The following is a 19,556-nucleotide window of genomic DNA, read 5'->3' on the forward strand; positions in this document are numbered from 1 at the left end:
TTAACAAGGCTGGTTCCTTGTCTGACAACATTCCTCTGGAAAAATAGAAACATACACTACATATAGTAAAAGTATTAGTTCACCCATCTGAATGATAGAGATCAGATGTTCCAACCACCTCTATGGCCACAGGAGTATAATGGCCATGAAGACCTCCAAACTTCTTCCAAACTTCCTGCGGTCTTCAGATCTACTCAAAGACAGCGAGTAGAGCGACCAAGTGCACTGGTGTAAAGATCCTGCTTTCCTTTGTTATCCCCTGATTCTATTCATTCTTAGGTGTTTGTTTATGTTTTAATTTGCACTTTTGGGGATTTTGTTCCTAGTTTATTCTGTGTACATTTTGTTATATTTTCTGTTTCCCTACAGTTCATTACGTTCCACTCTTCAGCTCATTTGTTTAATTTATCTCAGCTTCGCATCAATTCTCAAGATTTCTCACTCTTTTTTTTGTCTTCTTCCCTGCAGAAAGTTTAGTCCGTATTTTTTAATTAAAACATCTACTTTACTCATACGTCGTTCGCTGCAGTTTGGTCCAGCAAACTGAAATGGCTCCTTCCTCTTCATCATGACTGCACCAGAGCACAAAGCAAGGTCCATAAAGACACGAATGAGAAGGTTTGGTGTGGATGACCTTGGCTGGCCTTCAGGATCCTGTCGTCATTGAGAGGAATTATTTTATTTATCTATTTAACAAACTCAAGATTCACATAGGCATAATAAAAAATAAATAAACACAACAAATAACAACTGAGCCAGGGCCGGTTCTACGCTAGGGCAAGATGGGGCAGTCCTTGCCCCCTCAATCAAATCTGCTGAAAAAAGCAGCTTTGTCACCTCTGTGTCCTCTCTGCTCCTCCTCGCTTTGTGTTGTTCCGTCTGAAGAATGATCTGTTGGCAGTCAGCAGCAGACAGCCTTATTGTTATTAAATAGGGTTACATTAATTTGAGATATAAAATTGCTTAATGGACATCTATGAGACACACTGCCTGGCCAAAAAGAAAATCGCCACTTGGATTTAACTAAGCATGCTGGGCAGGAATTGGGGTAGAGGCTGGAGCTGGACGATAATTCAATAATAATATATATCGATGGATAGACGTATAACAATGACAGAAAAAAAGGGTCAATAAAAAGTTCAATAGAATAACAGTTTTCCTTCCTTTTGCATTCTAGCCATGTGGATTAATATTACACTCATTACATCCTCCCAGCCAATCACAACCCAGACCCAGGAACCAAGCTCCGCCCCCTTCAAAGAGTTCAGAGAGGGCATGTTCTTTTCTCTTTTTTAAAACTTGCAGTTTTGGTAAAAAGTTAGTTGAATAAAGGGTTGAGTATGAATTCAGTGTTTGTGTGTTCTGTATCTGAAAATAAGTCGCTTAGCAAGAGCATAAAATGGCCAGCGCTGCACTTAAAATATATGTATTGAATTTGTTGATAATAATCAATACTGATCAATATGATATCAATATGCTTTTTTTCCCTATATCATCCAGCTCTAGTAGAGGCCTAACTAAAGTGCAATCCATCTCTTGCATGTTGGACACAGCTGAGTTTATTTTCATTAAGGAAACACAAATCCTCATAAAAGACTTGTATACCAGTGTTTCCACAGAAATCGATTGGTAGTGTTTTGGTGGTAGCACCTTGACAGTGAGACTGTTCTGTGGGCTACACAAACGACACGTAAACATCAAGTTTCTCGTGAGTGTCTGGGAGTTGTCAAGGTTGGGAAACTTGGAAGCTGACCTAAATTTGTTCTTATTGTGATAATCTCTCTCACTGTAAAAATATCCCTCATGGGGTCGCGAGAGGTGCTAGTGCCTATCTCCAGCATTCAATGGGCGAGAGGCGGGGTACACCAAAGGGTAAATTGCAGGACTAGTCACAGAGAAATACTGTTATTATTAAATAACTGAAAATCTTCTAATCATGTCAGGCCAGTTTAAGTTTTGTGATTAGCACAGGAGTTACCAGCGCCCCTTAGTGGAGAAATATTGTATTCATTTTAATTTTTTTTACAGGTACACGTAAAAATATGAAATATAAGAATATCTTTATCCTTATTTCATATATACACAACCACACACACACACACACACACACATACATACATACATATGTAAATATATATATATATATATATATATATATATATATATGTATATATATGTGTGTGTGTGTGTGTATATATATATATATATATATATATATATATATATATATATATATATATATATATATATATGTGTGTGTGTGTGTGTGTGTGTGTGTGTGTGTGTATGGATATAGATGTATATGTATATACATAGAGAGAGAGAGAGAGAGCGAGAGAGAGAAAGATGGATATAGACATATAGACAAATAGAAATATGTATAGATATGTGTCATATGTTCAGATTCAAGTTCTGCATTATTAAGTTTAAAATATAATAAATCAGATAGTAGGATGGACATTTTATTAGAAATATTTCATACATTATTCAGAATACAAAACATGGGTTTAATAGTTATATTTGTGTGGGTTCCAGCGCATATTGGGGTAGAAGGAAATGAGAGCGCAGATAAATTGGCAAAGAGGGCGATTCAAAATCCTATAAGTTTTACCATTAAAACAAGTAAATCTGAGGGAAAGAGTATGATTAAAGAAAAACTTATGGAAAAATGGCAAAAAAAAAAGTGGGATGAAGAAAAACAGGTATATGGTTTTATAAAATTCAAAAAACAGTAAGAGAAAGAAGAAATGGAAGACGAAATAGAAAAGAGGAGAGGGTGATAACAAGATTAAGATTTGGGCATACAGGACTTAATTATACACTTTATAAAATTCAAAAGCATAATATGTGATTATTGTGGAAAATATGAAACAGTAGAACATGTTATATTAGAATGCAATAAATATGAAAGAGAGATAAGATATATGAGGAAAGAGTTTAAATGTATTAAGGAAAAGATTAATTTGTTAGATATTTTGAGGAAGCATTTGGGGAGTAAACATATACAAATAGTTATTCAATATTTCAGTATTGCTACATACTCCTATATGGTAGGTGGCGGTATGCACCTAAAAGTCATGGTTGCAATCTGCCATTAAACAAAAAAGAAGAAAAAGTAGAAGACCCACGAAGAAGAAGCGAGCCGGCGGTGGGCGGGCCGTTGAAGAAAGAGTAGCTAGCTGTTAGCCGCTAACCCCCCCCGGTGCTGCTTGCAGGATTTGCTCCACGTCTGTGCTTCAACATGGTCCAACTAGTGGGTTCCCTCCGGAGAGAGCTGGCCGACGCCCTGTCCAGCTCCAAGGTTCTGGTGGTGGGAGCGGGAGGCATCGGCTGCGAGCTGCTGAAGAACCTGGTCCTCACCGGCTTCAAGAACATCGATGTGGTCGGTTTCCGTTAGATGCTAGCAGCTAGCTGGGGCTTTGTGTTGCTGTGGGGGTGTGTGTTTGTGTGTTTACAGTCATTCATCTCCGAGATAAAAAACGTTTATCGAGGTGACGTGTGCGCATTAATCCGTGTTAGGACACAGAGGCTGGAGCTGTTTAAATATGAACCTGGCATCTGGGTTTTATTCAGGAGGGTTTGGCGCCATTATCGCTGCTAACTTAGCCCGTCTTTGTGCTGTAGCTCGCTGACCGATGGTGTGGGCTAACCTCAGGAAAAGGAACATGTGGCCTTTCTGTTTAAGACTGGCTGGCTAAGTGGGTGTTATTATTATTATTATTATTATTATTTATTATTGTTTTCTGAGAATAATGAGATGGGGCTAAGATTACCAGCGACGAACAGAGGAGCAACCAGACGAAAGAGAATAAAGAAAGGCAGCAAAGAGTTTGGCAACAATTGAACACTTGTGATTTAGCAGATGTGAACATTAATATTGTTGCTTGGTATTAAAATGAACACATCTGTTCTATTTTATGTAGGTTTTATTATCACTGTAATCTGAGAGCTTAATCAAACCCAGGGGAATGACAGAGTATCACAATAAATATGAAAATCTCTGAACTGTTACTTATATATGTAGTTCAATTATAAAAGTGGAACTCGTTATATTGGGTCATGAAAAAAGGTGATTAGGGTGCAGCAATGCGTCGATCCACATCAATATATCAATTAAATGATTAATATTCCAGTTACACCGATGTAAAATGAAAATATCCATCCATATGGTCATTTTTAAGATGCGTTTTTGTTTTGAAATTCACAAGGCCTGAGACTAAGTTGAGCAGATGGATCTGTTGTTATCATTTTGAAATTAGAAGAATGTTGTTTTTGATTTAAATGCCTGCATAGAAACAAAAGGGTCAAATCATATTTGGGATTTTTCTCAGGGAGTTAATATCACTGTAGATAATAGTGTTAGATGGGCAGATAATATTGCATCATGTCGATGTGAAATCATTACAGATTTGGTATTAATGGCAAATATCGTATTGTGACCCAAACAAATCGATATAGCATCGTATCGTGAGCTGCCAATTTACACCAATTTTATGGTTATACCTCTGACGCCTCTGTTGCTTTTGATGGTTATGGCCTGATGAGGAATCCAAAATTCAGTATGTTGGAAAGTTCCTCCTGTAAAAGTAAACCTGCGTCTCCATAAAGCTGAATGTCGGAGGGAAACAAAGGTTTCCTGGTAGATGGCTGCTCTGACTGGACTTGCAGCAGCAGGAGACATTCCTCCTCGACTCACCTGAAACAGTTAAGCAGCTAGAAGTCATGGTCCAGGTTTGGTTTACTTTGCTGCATACAGACCAAGGGCCATTTAAGCACGTGTCTACCAGAAGCACCAGGAACTGGAGTGATGCTGTCGGTCGAATCCGGGTGCCTCGTTGACACGTTACGCAGAGATCCAAAGGTTTCTGGCACAACCTCACCAAGGTGAACGGAGAGAGTCAAAGATCTGGTGAGGAAAAGACTCCTGGAGTCTTCACCGGATATTTGACACATTAGTCAGCAGTGTCACTTGTGGGAGTTTGCAGTTTGGTTTTGAGGTTGGATGGTTATTTTTGGCCCATTATACCTACTTCCATGTTGTTATGGGTACTATCAGACTCTCTGCTGGTGAAGATTCTCAGTCATCCAGGTCATAATCAATCCAAGAAAGGTTAGAAATAAAACAACTGGACTTCTGTTCTGAAGCTGAAGACGTTTCGCTTCACATCCATGAAGCTTTCTCAAGACAAAAAAATCCTCACTACTCTAAACACTTTGAACTGAAAAAACTTCCTGGATGGGAAGCAAAACGTCTTCAGCTTCAGAATTGACATCCGTTTGTTTTATTATTATTATTTAACCTTTCTTGGATTGATCAGACTCTCCCATTCTGGATGTTTAACTTGGTGTCAGTGAATTTAGTGCGTCACAGTTTTGGCCTGGGCATCCTAAAGTCGGGGGTCTCAAACCAGAGACTCGGCCGCAGGTTGTTGCCGTTAAGCTGCGGCGAGGAGAGCATAGAACAAAACTGATCCAAGATTCAGATCGCTTTCTGGAAACCGACTCCAGAAGATGCAGAAGCCCACGCGAAAGAAACTCACCTCTTCACTGATTCCTGCAGATCGACCTGGACACCATCGATGTGAGCAACCTGAACCGCCAGTTCCTCTTCCAGAAGAAGCACGTTGGCAAGTCCAAAGCGCAGGTATGGAAGCTCAGCTGCAAGGAGCCGAAGAAAAGGAGGAGCTCAGATATATGCTTGTTTTTACTCTGGCGTCTTTGGTCTGGTTGTTCTTCAGGTGGCAAAGGAGAGCGCCCTGCAGTTCTGCCCCAGTGCAAACATCACAGCCTACCACGACAGCATCATGAAGTCGGTTTCCTCTTATTGCTTAAGACAAAAGCCAAAAGGTGTTTCAAATCTTCTCAATAGTTACATAACCGCTGCCACGTGTTTTCATCCGCAGCCCGGATTACAACGTGGAGTTCTTTAGGAAGTTCGTGTTGGTGATGAACGCTCTGGACAACAGAGGTAACCCAGCTCCAGATAATTTTTCAATCATTTCCCTGAAATCTGCTCCCAGATGATTGAAGTGAAACTGTTTCCCCCTCCAGCTGCCCGTAACCACGTTAACAGGATGTGCCTGGCAGCGGACATCCCTTTGATAGAGAGCGGCACCGCAGGCTACCTGGGTCAGGTCACAGTCATCAGAAAGGTAAACGTTGGCCGAGAGAAAACTGCATTCAGAACTCCTTTTAGTCTTTAACGCGTTACCTGTTGACCCCAGGGAGTGACCGAGTGCTACGAGTGCCAACCAAAGCCGACCCAGAAGACCTTCCCAGGATGCACCATCAGAAACACGCCATCTGAACCCATTCACTGCATCGTCTGGGCCAAGTACCTCTTCAAGTGAGGCTCACATTTTATCAAGGATGACCCAATTATGCCGGTTATGAACCGATCTGCACTAGTTTTGGGACTAAATGTAAGTAAAATCTTCTTGAAATCAGTGTATTTGTCCTTGATTTAAGCAGGTAAATAAGATTATCTGCCAATGTGTGCCAGTTTCTACCCCTAAAATAACATAATTAGATATAATGCACTTGAAATAAGTGGAAAAGCCTTTATCCCTTGGCAGATCATTTAACTTTCTGCTCAAATTAAGGACAAATACACTCGTTTCAAGAAGGTTTTACTTACTTTTAGTTCCTTTTTGCAGCGTATCTAAGGTTACTCAGAGGATCCAGCTGCCGTATAAAAATGACTCCCAACGCTCTTAAATCCTAAGCGGTAAAAAACAACCTAGAGTGGAGTTTGTTGGTTTAGACCTTTGTGTTTGGTTTCCAGCCAGCTGTTTGGAGAAGAAGACGCCGACCAAGAAGTCTCACCAGACACGGCCGACCCGGAGGCTGCATGTGAGTCCAAACCCGAGTCGTCCCTTTTCTTTGGCGTTGTGGATACGGACGATAGAAAAGCAGGCAGCCGGTTCTGTGTCCGTCCTGAACCGAGACAACTGTGTGTGTTCCGGGTGAACAGGGAATCCTGAAGAGACGGCGGCTCGCGCCTCGGCCTCGGAGAAGGACGGCGACATCAGGCGGGTTTCCACCAAAGACTGGGCCCGCTCCACCGGATACGACCCCGTCAAACTGTTCAACAAGGTAGCAGGCGAAGCTGAAGCACATTTATTTCACCTTATCATCATCGCTGGGGTGGAGTCAGAGTTAGTTTGAGTGTTGGGCTCACTTTTTTGGGTTTCTGTTTCCCATTGCAGTTAAAATTAGCGTTAAAATTAAAGAATTATGTTAGAATGTTGAATTAAGCAGGAATAATATCCTTCAGAAAAGGTGAAACGAATGAAAAGTGTAAGGATGAGTCAACAGGATGTTTATATGACAATAGAGAGATTTTTCTCATTTAAATCTTATTTATGTAAAACGGTTTGAGGTTGAGTTTTTGCTCCGGTGTCAATTTGTTTGCATTGTTCTACTTTTCTCACTTTTTTTTCCCTCATTTAAACGTTTTTTTGTCACTGTTTGGACCTTTTTCTTGTCATTTCCCTTTGGAGTAAGCTACCATTTAAAAAAAAAAAAAACTCTGGACCTGATGAGCAGGTTTCATCTAGTAAAGATAACAAATTGGTCCTAACAGCTCAGTGGATGTGGCTCTCCTAATCCTGATGTTTAAAGCTTCTCTGGGAACATAAATGCTGATGGATGACTTTAACTCATTTTAGTTATCGGTTGTTTAATATGTCTGACGTACAAAGGGGGGGGTTAGAGCCGACAGGAAACGCCGTAGCTCCAGATTTAACAGATTTTAAACCTGAACTCTGCCGGCAGAGACAAAAACTTGCTTTTAAACCACGAGGAATTTACCAGAAGCTTTGGACACTTTAAGGTGACTGTGATCACTGAGCTGCAGTAACGTTCTCCGCTGTGATCGACTCTTCTCCAAAGCTCTTCAAAGACGACATCATGTACCTGCTGACCATGGACAAGCTGTGGAAGAAGAGGAAAGCTCCCGCTCCTCTGGACTGGCAGCAGCTGCAGGACAGCGGTATGTTCTCATAGCTCCCCAGAATTGTGGGGTTTTTTTGGTTTTTTTTTTTCAGGTTAAAAGTTGGATCCAAAGTCAACATTTAACCATTTTACCTTTTTATGTATAACCCTTTATGCCCGCGAACGCCTATTCAAGGGGGCTTTAGCTCCTTAGTAACAATAACGGGCTTATAGCGGACTAACTGAGACCGACACACACTTTTCATCATGTCCTCATCTTCATCTGAGACTCTTCTACAACAGAAAATACCAAATATATAACAGCAGGGGTCCGCCTGGATTATTTTGAATCTAAGCAACTATAACTTCTCCACCGCTTGTTGTCTGGACAGCAAACCTGCTACAGATGTGACCGAGATGTTGCCGTTACAGTCTATTGTGTTTGTTTCCTTCTTTACAGCAAAAGTAAGAAGTTAAATCTCATTTACTCAGACCCAGAGTAATTTATTCTCAGGTTTTCTCACCCACATCATCGTCCAGGACCTTTTTTATGTTGGTTGACAACAAGATCAGCAGTTTAGAGATTCTAAAGTTGAGAAATGCCTTCTAGGGTATGAATGTGCAAGATTTTTTTTTCTTTTTACTCAAATTCATGTGTGTTTCTACTGTCAGGGTTAATTTTATTATGTTTTTCATCTCAGCACAACCTCAGGAGGAGAGTCCAGCATCTTCGGGGTTGAAGGACCAGCAGGTTCTGGACGTTTGGGGCTACTGCCAGCTGTTCAGGCACAGCGTGGAAACGCTGCGCTCTCTGCTGCAGGAGAAAGGCGAGAGCGCCGAGCTCGTCTGGGACAAGGTTAAAAACTCAAACCTTTAAACGTCTTTCTGCTAGAGAGCTAAAACAAGTTACAGCTGTACAGTCACATCACCTGCATGCGTTTCTGACTGATCAGGCGTTTAACGCTTATCAAAAAACGATGGTAGTCTTAGGTAGATTGTTTAAAGTTGTTGCCAACAAGTCGGCGTTTTAACACTCAATCCTTGACGCTTTGTGCTCATTGTGTTAAATCAGGACGACCCTCCAGCCATGGACTTTGTGACTGCAGCAGCAAACCTGCGAATGAACATCTTCAGCATGAACATGAAGAGCCGCTTCGACGTGAAGTGTAAGTTTGTGTTTCTGGCCGCTGTCAGACGAGCTTTAGTCACCCTGGCATTCAGCTGCAGGCTCTGGACCGGAGGGGATCTCAGCTTTAGTGCGCACAGTATTAATAATAAAGGCTGTTTGGTATGCAGGAAAAGTTTGCTTAGATTTTCCAATGAGATCTTCAGCTTGTTGGGTTTTAGTCTGATGTTCAAACCCAACGCAGGTTAGTGTCCAAAGTGCTAAAAGTCAGAATGTGGAAAATGTGGATTTATAGCATCTGGTATTTTCTGTAGGGGTGCAGAGATGCCGATGCCCACATCGGTGTGTCCAGTGTCAAAAAACCACGAGGGCGTACTTGTATTTATAAATGTGGTCTGACTCTACAGGACCTGACACCAGTGATCGGACATTAATTTCCCCTCTAACAGCCATTTAAAAACTTCAGACCAGATTGACACAGATGTAACTCTCTTTGTCTAAACCAGGGCTGTCAAACTCATTTCTATATTGTTCCACTTCGGCATCATGATGTCATTAAAAAGGTGCCGGTTGCACCTGAATAGATGATACTTTTGATTTCATAATTTCATTCCAGGTCACACAAAAAATGAGAAAAAAATATAACCGTAACATAAAAGTAGCACCTTAGGCCCATTTGAACAGTTTATCTGTGGAAAAAAAGTTGATATGGGGGTGAGTTAAACTTTAAACTCATCATTCTGCATCACTTTTTCTCTTAGACTTAGATTTAGACAACTATATTTGTTATTTTGTATGCACAGAGTGCGTACAGAACGAAATTTCGTTGCATGCAGTAAAAGTTAGATTACAGTTTTAGGTGCAGCAGAGATTTAAAAGTAAACATAGATTTAAAATACACAATAAAAACAATTGAAATGTAAACAATGCAGGAGACGTTGTTCTTGGACGTTTCTGATTGTTTTAATGTGTTGTGGGAAAGCAGACATCTAGTGGCAGGATGCTGTCACTACACGGTTAAAAAAAAACATTTTAGCCACTTTATACACTTTAAAAGGATTTATACCTCTACTTTATGACATGACATGCCTTTTTTTGGCTCTTGGGGGCTGAATAATAATAATAATAATAACAAATTGCCTTGATGGTCCGTATTCGGCCCTTAGGCCTTGAGTTTGACACATGTGGCCTATAGGATAAGTTAAAATTATCCCAATGGAAGCACGACTATATTTATACACATTCAGTGTCTGTGTTCTTTAAGGCGCTAGTCGTTATATGAAGGCACAGAAACCAGTGATTCTGGTATGTTAACCAGTTTTATGGGTCGGCACAGATGTGTTTGATGCTCCATGTCTCACATTGTAGATGAAAACTATTGGTGCCGGTGATGCAGAAATGCTGTTTTTCATGTAGAAAACTTCCACCGCGTGTTCTTAAACCGGGTTTAGACCCCAGACAGACCAGACAGAGAAAATAATGTTTTACCACTAATTGCCTGATGTTCTGATGACCGGCAGCCAAAGTTCGGGGCTTGAGTAACGCCGTTTTTCTCTTTCAGCCATGGCAGGAAACATCATCCCAGCAATCGCCACAACCAACGCCATTATTGCAGGACTGATTGTGCTGGAGGGACTGAAGATCCTCTCTGGAGAGCTGGAATCCTGCCGCACGGTGAGCTCAGCGGGTCCAAAACCGACTGAACATCACAACATGTTTCCTAAAATGTTTTGCTGGGTTTGTTGAGAGCTCAGGATCATTTTAGATTTCCGTCATGTTGGTGCGGAAAGCTCAATAAAAAGGGATGTTTAAACATATTTTCAAGTGGAGTTTAGTGTAACTATCCTTCATTTCCTACCTTTTAATGACAAAGTAAATTTCTTTTCTTTGCAAAGGCTCGTTAATAATAAAATGGCTATCCTGGAAGGTCCTCATATGAAATTTGGAAGCCCTTTTTTCAGCAGATAGCTTCTTCACCTCCTGCTCAGTGTGGCTTCCTGACCAATAAGGTGGAAGACATTTCTTTTAAAATGTTGTACAGATTATATCGCACCAACCAGCCTTCACAGAGACATGAAGATGATGTGAAAGTCTGCGTTTCTGGGAGAACCGCAGAGAAACGTGTTTCCTGAAACCCATTTGGAGCCAATTATAAAATCTGATTCCCATTTAGCTCGCTTTGACTTCATGCTGAAAAACGTAAATGTTTGGTTGCACCGATTCTGACGACTGACGTTCCAAATGGATCTGCTGATGACCAGACGTTAAATGTCGCTGAATTTATCTTGCATCTAAAAGTTTCATTTTGATTTATTCGTTAATTTAACAGGGACGGTGCATTGATGTGGTGCACAGAGTTTATAGCTAATGCTAATTCTTAACTGCAGGCCCACATTCTTCAGTCTTTTCTCCCTTTCTGCTCCACATTCACTCGCTCATACAGTCACCCTCACCAATTTAAAACATTTCTTTTCATTCTTACACATGCCGATCACATCCACATCCTAAAAAAATCTAAATCTATGCTCTCACCCCTTCATTTGCCCATATATCCACTCAATTAGAGCTTATATTTTTTAATAACCAGCCGCAAAAAAGTCTCTTACTTTATTGCGTTCATTTGTCCCAGTGTGCTTTTTTCCCCTCCATGTTTCATCAGTTTTAATGCTGGTTTTGTTCCTCCTCCTAATAACAGGGTGCTTGCGCAAGTCTTGAAAGTCTTAATAAGTATGGAATTTTGAAACACTGTTTTCCAGACCTTGAAAAGTCTTGAATTTTGTGTGAAAGTCTTAATAAAGTATGGGAAAAAAATGTATGGTAGAATTTTACAGTATGCTCAAAGGCATTGTGAAATGAGAAATAGGAAGGTAGGCTATAAAACTATAATTTTACTAACTGGTCACGTACTGTATTAGCCTAATGGAATCAAACACTTGTTTGATGTGAAATTCATGTACTTGTGATTTTCATGTTTTGAAACGTTTTCATCAGTAAAAGCAAAATTTACTGTGAATAATGCGTTCATTGAATACTAGCCTATAAAAAATAACATTTCTAATAAACAGTTTGTACAATCTCAACCAATGAAGTAGGCAGTAGGCACACAAGTATACAAGTACATAAAGTTAAGGTCTTGGGGAAAAAATATCAGTTTTGAAAAAGTCTGGAATTTTAATTTGGAAAAAGAGCAAGCACCCTGTAATAAAGCTTACTCAGAGTTCAGTTCGACACGTTTTGGTTGATTTTTTTTTTTTTTTTTTTTTTTTTTTTTTTTTTTTTTTTTTTTTTTTTTTGTGCAGGGAAAAGTTGCTCCCCTGCTTCAGAAACGTATCGCTTTCCTCACTTTCCCACCCAGACGGCTGGTTGTTAGGATTTCATCTTTTATTCGTGTTTCAGCAACAAACCACAGAGAGTGAAGCAAAGGTCAGTCAGAGCTGCAGAGTACGTGCTGTGCTTCTGATGATAAGGAGTTTGGAGGCAGAGTTTGGTTAAAACGCTCTGATGGGCGGCTTTTCCTCTGCTGCTGCTGTCAGGATATTAAATCTGTCGACACCGTGACGGGATTGTTTATGTCCTGGAGATTAAAACCAAACCCCAAATATAAGATCGCTGTCAGTGTGTGCAACGTTCATGTTGCCAAGGACTCGCTGAAGTGCAGTCATTGTTGGCTAATATGGTCCAAGTGCTGCAAATTTCTCATGCTAATATATTTATTAGCAATATATCTAGATTTTAAAGATATGAAGATTAAAAAAAGATGAGGCTTTATCATTCAGAGATGCCATTTTATGATTATGAAAAGAAAAACGTATCGAGGTAATTCAGCCTAAAAATATCAAGATATTATTTTTTTTTTTGTGGATATCGTCCGGCCTTGATAATATTTCAACACTTTGAATTTCTAGTTATTAAGACATGTTTATAAAATAAACTTCCCGTACCTTAGCCAGACAGTCTCACCGCAGCAGCATCATCTCAAACCAGACGGCTGGAGGTCATACAGCGATGGAAGCACAGATGGGAGAGAAAAGTAGAAAATAGGCAGATATTGCAGCTGAAATAATCACTGTGATATTTTCTAATATGGTGCAGCTCTACTGGTGGACCTGGAATAATCCTGCATGCTGGAAATGAAGCAGAACCAGGTTCTCTTCTTGGTCCCTGTCTCTTATGTTTAGCCTCTGTCCCGTTGTGATTAGGGCTGAACAATTAATCGCATTTTCAATATAATCGTGATTTAAAATAACGCAATTTCCAAATCGCAGAGTCTGCAATTTTTGGCTATGTAACAATTAGGGAATAAGACACGTCCATTAGGTGTTGGTAAAATGTTTAAAGTGGGTTCACCTCCACATGGAAGGGAAGACAGTTGTAGCAGTGAGATAATCTAATTTTATTACTTGTTTTAGAGTTTATATAATCATACATAGCATTAAGTACAGGTCAATCAGTTTAATACATAGACTTGCTTGTTGGTTGCACTTTATGTTCAACAAGGATTGATGTCCAATTAAATTAAAAGCTGTTCTCTTGAATAATATTCTGATCAATAGAAACATTAAACGTTCATATTTACAATAGTCCTTGTTTACAAATATCTTTATTTAGAGGCTATTTTTGTTGCTTGTAGTTAATGCGGAGAAAAGTCAATATGGCAATTTTGGTTGAAATATATTGTAGGCAGAACGCAATCATTTCTGCTCTGAGTTTAGATGCTGCGGGTCTTTTAGCAACTAATCCACACGGCGAGGAAACAAATTGATTTGTTGTTTGTATATATTTTGAAACACATGATAAATTAAACTGGAGGAAAAAAATCGCATTAAATCACAATATTAAGGAAAAAAAATCACAATTAGATTATTTTACAAAATCGTTCAGCCCTAGTTGTGATTGGCTGCAGTTTTTTATTCGGGTCTGCTCGTACCAACATGTGTTCAGCTGTGACCGGGTTAGCTGGACCTCCTGTGGGTGCACAGCCCACACCCAGAGTCACTCTGTTAACTCTGCTGTCGGTTCTCTCTCTCAGATCTTCCTGAACAAATGTCCGAACCTCAGGAAGAAGCTGCTGGTGCCGTGTATTCTGGACAAGCCCAGTCCGAACTGCTACGTCTGTGCCAGCAAACCAGAGGTGACGGTGAAGGTCAACGTTCAGAAGACGACGGTTCTGTCTTTGCAGGACAAGGTGACGCGGCGTGTTTTGGAGCTCAACGGTGTGACGTCGGTCCGATTTGGCTTGACCTCCTCCTGGATGTTGGTCTTTCTGTTTTTTAGATCCTGAAGGAACGGTTCGGCATGGTCGCTCCAGATGTTCAGATAGAAGACGGCAAAGGAACCATCCTCATTTCCTCAGAGGAAGGAGAGACAGAAGGTAGGAGGGAAGGGGAATCATGTACAGTTAAAGTTGAGCCCAGTGTGTTGAGATGACTTGTGAAAGTCCAAGGTTCTGATCAAAGCCCGACTACCTGAGCAGGTGTTGACCGGTCAGGGCCTGGATCTGCGAGGCGCTGCACTTTGATTTATAATCTGCACCTTTTTCTCTCCACAGCCAACAACAACAAGTTCCTCTCTGACTTCGGGATTCGTAACGGCAGCCGTCTCCAAGTCGACGACTTCCTCCAGGACTACACGCTCCTCGTCAACGTTCTGCACACGTATGTTCCTCCACACGCTTGTCTCAGCATCAGACTCCGCCTCTTTTATAATTCTTCTCTTAGCATCCTGTCTCATCCTTTTTTTTTCTCTTCTACCTTTTCGTTTTTGTGTCCGTTGAACATGAAACAGTCCCAAAATAAAACCTAATAAAGCTTCTTGCGCATATAAATCTAGAGGAGCACTATGGCGAAAGCAGTAAGGCTCCATTTGTTGGGCTTTCTCTGGCATTAAGTCTGCTATTCTTAATTCTACACTGCCAGACAGGATTCAATTTAATTAAATTTTATTTATATAGCGCCAGGTCATGATACATATCATCTCAAGGCATTTTCCAAAGTCAGATTCCATCAGATCCTCCAGGTTGGTGAGAAAGTTTCCTCTCTAAGGAAACCCAGCAGGTTGCATCAAGTCTCTCCAAGCAGCATTCACTCCTCCTGAAAGAGCGTAGAGCCACAGTGGACAGTCGTCTGCATTGTTGATGACTTTGCAGCAATCCCTCATACTGAGCATGCATGAGGCGACAGTGGAGAGGAAAACTCCCCTTTAACAGGGAGGAGAACTTCCAGTAGAACCAGAACCAGGCTCAGTGTGAACGCTCATCTGCCTCCACCCACTGGGGCTTAGAGAAGACAGAGCAGAGACACAGAAAGCACAGAAGCTCACATTGACCCAGGAGTACTTTCTACGTTAGATGGTAATAGAGGATGATCTGCCTCCCCTGATGATGTCACAGCTAACAGGACGCCAGACCAGGTGTACCTTCTATGAAGAGAAACATGACAGAGAACAAAAAGTTAAAAGCTGAAATAACAGCAAACAATGCAGATTGGAGAGCAGTAGGAGAACTCAGCAGAGAGAGAGAAATAGACCCTGATATCCTCCAGCAGCCTAAGCCTATAGCAGCATAACTATAGAGGTAGCTCAGGGTAACATGAGCCACTCTAACTAGAAGCTTTGTCACAAAGGAAAGGATGGATGGATGGATGGATTAAAAGTAGACGGGGTGTCTGCCTCACGGACCAAAACTGGGACCCATTAAATAAAATAAAAGACCATTCTTCTGAGCGAACAATCTAAAACCTGCGTCTTTGTTTGTTGGCAGCGAGGAGCTGGAGCGAGATGTGGAGTTTGAGGTGGTGGGCGAGGCTCCAGACAAAGCTCCTCCCCCTCAGAGCAACCAGGAGGAAGTTAACAGCATCACCAACGGCAACAAAGACTCCGCCCAGCCGTCCACGTCTTCTAAAGGTCGGTTAAACCGTTGCCCATCAGGCCCCTCCTGTGCCGCCTGTTAAGTTTTGCCTCTTTGATGTTAACCGCTGCCATCTTTGATCTCAGCTGCAGCGGACGATAACGACGTCATGATAGTCGACTCTGACGAGGAGGTGGGGACAGCGTCCAGCTCCGTGGCGGCGGCGACCAGCGGCACCAAGAGGAAGCACCCGGACTCTGAGACCGGCGAAAGCACCACCAAGCGGGCCCGGACGGACCAATCAGCCGCCGCGGCTGCAACGGACAATGACGACGACGACGTAATCGCTCTGGACTGAAGCGCCGTTCAGCTCCGGCTGAAGTGGGATGAATTGTTGCCGTTTGGCTTCCAGCAGACAGCCGGTCATAAATAAACCGCCAGTTCGATGAAGAACACTTTCATCTTTAGTGCCCCCCTTCCTCCTCCTCCTCCTCCTCTTTGTGCTTTCATACCGCTGTAAATAGGTTCTGTATTTTAACAAACTTTTGAAAATGCAGTCAAGTTTGCATATTTTTAATCAGTTAAAGTCCTGAACTGCTTCTATTGGTTGTTTTTGAAAAAGTGATTTTTTTTTTTGTTTTTTTTTATGAATGTACTGTATTTCTCATGCAACACGAGTCAGGATGTCAGTGGAGGGTTTTGTAAAGTAACAGAAAAAAAAACTGAAATAAAAAGTAAGAGGTGAACAGACAGGCAGGCGAAGGTGTCTGTAGTCCTGCTCCTCCTGCCTGGAAGTCCTGTTGATGTCTTACGGGTTCGGCGACGCACACACTGAGAGGTTCTGGCCAGTCTGTGCCACAAGGGTGTTAGTTTGCTACCTCTTCTCCACAGTTGAAAGGATTTTTCCTCCAAATATGTACCCTGTACCTTCTTTAACTTGGCCACACTAAGGCGCTGGCTCTTGGAGAACCCAGAAGTTAGACGGCCACAGAGAGGAGCTACGTGTCTCGCAGGGAAACGGCTCCGTCTGAACCGAACCCTTCAGAAGAACCGGGCTCAGCTGCTGTGTGTCGGTGGGACTTACAGAGAGCGTAACGGTCAATTTGACAGAGCCGGACTTTAGTACCAGCAGCACGGTCATTCGGTTCCTGCGTTTCCATTGTTTCATATTTGTTTTTATGTTTGAGAGCTTTTTGGACCAATTTGATGAAGACAATAAATACAACAGTTTCTCACCCTTTTTGTCAAGTTTGCCTTTTTGGTTTGTCCTGTATGTGACAATATTAATGGAGACTTAAGTGGAAGGAAAATGCGTGGTAGAGAAAAGAAATGCACAAGAAACTTAAAACCGGAGTAGGTATTTTTAAGGTATTTATTAAAACTGTTGCAGTAAAATGACACATAATCAGAAACAAATCAAGCTACTTCCAGTGGCTCTGCTGCCATTTGTAGAAATACACCGCTCCCAGTTAGAAACAACCAATCAGAACCAGGTGTCTAGCTTTGTCACACCCCTCCCCCACCCAATGCAAATTGTGCTTCACACTCTTCAAAAAAACTAAAAGTAAGTAAACTTTCTTGAAATTAGTTTATTTCTCCTTGATTTGAGCAGCTAAATGAAACTATTTGCCTATGGAATGAGTGTTTTTACCCTTAAAATAAGATAATTAGATATCCTACACTTGAAACAAGATGGAGATGAATTGATCTATTTTAAGTGTAAAAATCTTATTCCATTGGCAAATAGTCGTATTTACCAGCTCAAATCAAGGAAAAATACAAATTTCAAGAACATTTTACTGACTTGTATTTCCCTTTTTGCAGTGTAGGCTGCCCGTAGCTGCAGCTGTGTGGAATAACAACCAGGAAAAAAGCGGCGTGTGCTGAAAAAGGCAAGTAAACAGAAGAAGAGGTTAAGCAACCTAAAGAAGAATTGGACTGCAAGAGAAAGCTGGAGAGAACCCATCCATGCAGAAGGACCCCAGACCGTTTTGCTGCCAGTGGCAGTCACTTGAGAGCCAAATAGGTCTAAATTCTACTCAGTAAAACTGTTTTGGTTAAAAAAAACTCTTGGAAAATGATGTGAAATTATTGCTTTTTTTTTTATTCCAAGCAGCTGAATGTCAATGTTTTCATCTCAAAATCTTCACATGGTGACTTTTAAGAGACCAAAAGATCCTGATTTTCTCCTTGACTCAGATCTGAGGTTCAGAAAACTGAATACATTTGTTGACGTTAGGGAAACCTGCTGGTGTTTGGCTGCCTGTGATGACGGCTGCTCATCTAAAGCGGATAACAGCTGCTCATTAAGATGTTTTTCAGGACTGAATGTGAATACTTGCTGTAAACAGACTGGTGGGTCACCGGTGTGAAAATCACGTCTGGATGGAGTCAGAGATCCATGTTTACCTTTAATCACCCCCCGGCTGATTAAAGTACATGCCTTATGAGCTTTTGTAAACAGTTGCTGCCCTTTGTATTTTGCAGGTGACGTTCCTGATAAGCAGTGACGCAACGTTGCTGCAAGCACACAAGCTGAGGAAAACAGTGTAGTTGGATCAAAGATCATTGGTTTTGTGAGAAAAACAGTCTTGACAGACAGTTTCAGCAGGATAAACTATATATATATATATATATATATATATATATATATATATATATATATATATATATAAGGGTGGTTTTACTTATCTAATCATGGATACAGGTATACTATATTTATTTTGTAACATAATGTTTCTTTTGGGCTTAGATTTTTATATTTTATTAATAATGTAATCAATTCAGTTACACCTTCAACCTGTCCAGGCGTACCCCGCCTCTTGCCCAATGACCACCTGGGACAACAACGGATGGATGGATGAAGAGCAGTTGCGCTGTTGTGTAAATACTGTCCAAGCACAACAACACTGGAATAAAATGTTTAATAAATTATGAGATTTACTGTGTAAAACTATGCTCCTAGTTAGGAAAAAAGTGAAAGTGTGTCTGGGCTGGACTGACTTGTGAACAACAGGACAGGGCAGGGCAGGAAATGACAAAATCGTAACTTTTAAATGACAATTTCTAGACACAAATTATGAATAACTTTTTAAAAAGCTCCCAGTTCTTTTCATTTTTAGAAAATATCATTGAGAATAAAGTCTAGAAACATTTCTTTCCCATACTTTAATTTCTTTTTATCATATAAGGGTTACATATATTAATAGTTAACAGGTATTATTTATACAGCTGTGTAATTTTATTCTTTACATCCTGTTGTCTAATAAAGCACTCTGGTTACTGAAGAGGTTCATGTAGTTGAAACCCAGGTTTAGTCTCCCAGAAATTGGCAATGTTGACATTTTATAAAAGCACAAATGTTGGAAAAGAAAAATTGATTTTATGAACAATAAATATATGCATGTTTGATCTGTGGCCTGCAGCAGGGCCGACAGAACGGAAACCTTGTTTAAATGGGTGTTGTGAGAAACATATCGGGAATTTCAGGACCAGCAACTTTCCACAATACAAATATGGAAAAAAAAACAATACATCATTAGAAACATTGATTAAAAAAGGAAAGAAAAAACTATACTACTCATTGACACAGCAAATGGTAGCACTTTTTTTTTTTTTTTTTTTTTAGAGAAATACATTTTTAATCTGCTG

At 40.7% G+C, this 19,556-nt stretch overlaps 1 protein-coding gene across 1 annotated transcript; it reads left to right on the plus strand.

Annotated features, from left to right (window-relative positions):
- The first annotated feature begins 3,119 nt into the window (after nt 1-3,119).
- uba2 (ubiquitin-like modifier activating enzyme 2) lies at nt 3,120-17,142 on the plus strand. The gene is made up of 17 exons (XM_021316656.2): nt 3,120-3,382; nt 5,561-5,644; nt 5,739-5,809; nt 5,904-5,968; nt 6,052-6,152; nt 6,225-6,346; nt 6,785-6,852; nt 6,974-7,095; nt 7,894-7,993; nt 8,637-8,791; nt 9,008-9,101; nt 10,623-10,735; nt 14,091-14,246; nt 14,336-14,432; nt 14,610-14,715; nt 15,819-15,961; nt 16,052-17,142. The coding sequence occupies exons 1-17, from the start codon at nt 3,242-3,244 to the stop codon at nt 16,261-16,263; spliced, it is 1,950 nt and encodes a 649-aa protein (XP_021172331.2). The 5' UTR covers nt 3,120-3,241; the 3' UTR covers nt 16,264-17,142.
- Nucleotides 17,143-19,556: the final 2,414 nt, after the last annotated feature.

The sequence above is a fragment of the Fundulus heteroclitus genome, chromosome 2 (assembly GCF_011125445.2).
Source record: "Fundulus heteroclitus isolate FHET01 chromosome 2, MU-UCD_Fhet_4.1, whole genome shotgun sequence".
NCBI lineage: Eukaryota > Metazoa > Chordata > Actinopteri > Cyprinodontiformes > Fundulidae > Fundulus > Fundulus heteroclitus.

Coding starts and splice junctions, on each gene's coding strand:
- uba2 (XM_021316656.2), top strand. CDS start 3,242: ATGGTCCAACTAGTGGGTTCCCTCCGGAGAGAGCTGGCCGACGCCCTG. Junction 6,853..6,973: donor GGCCGACCCGGAGGCTGCAT/GTGAGTCCAAAC, acceptor CCGGGTGAACAG/GGAATCCTGAAGAGACGGCG. Junction 14,433..14,609: donor AGAGGAAGGAGAGACAGAAG/GTAGGAGGGAAG, acceptor TTCTCTCCACAG/CCAACAACAACAAGTTCCTC.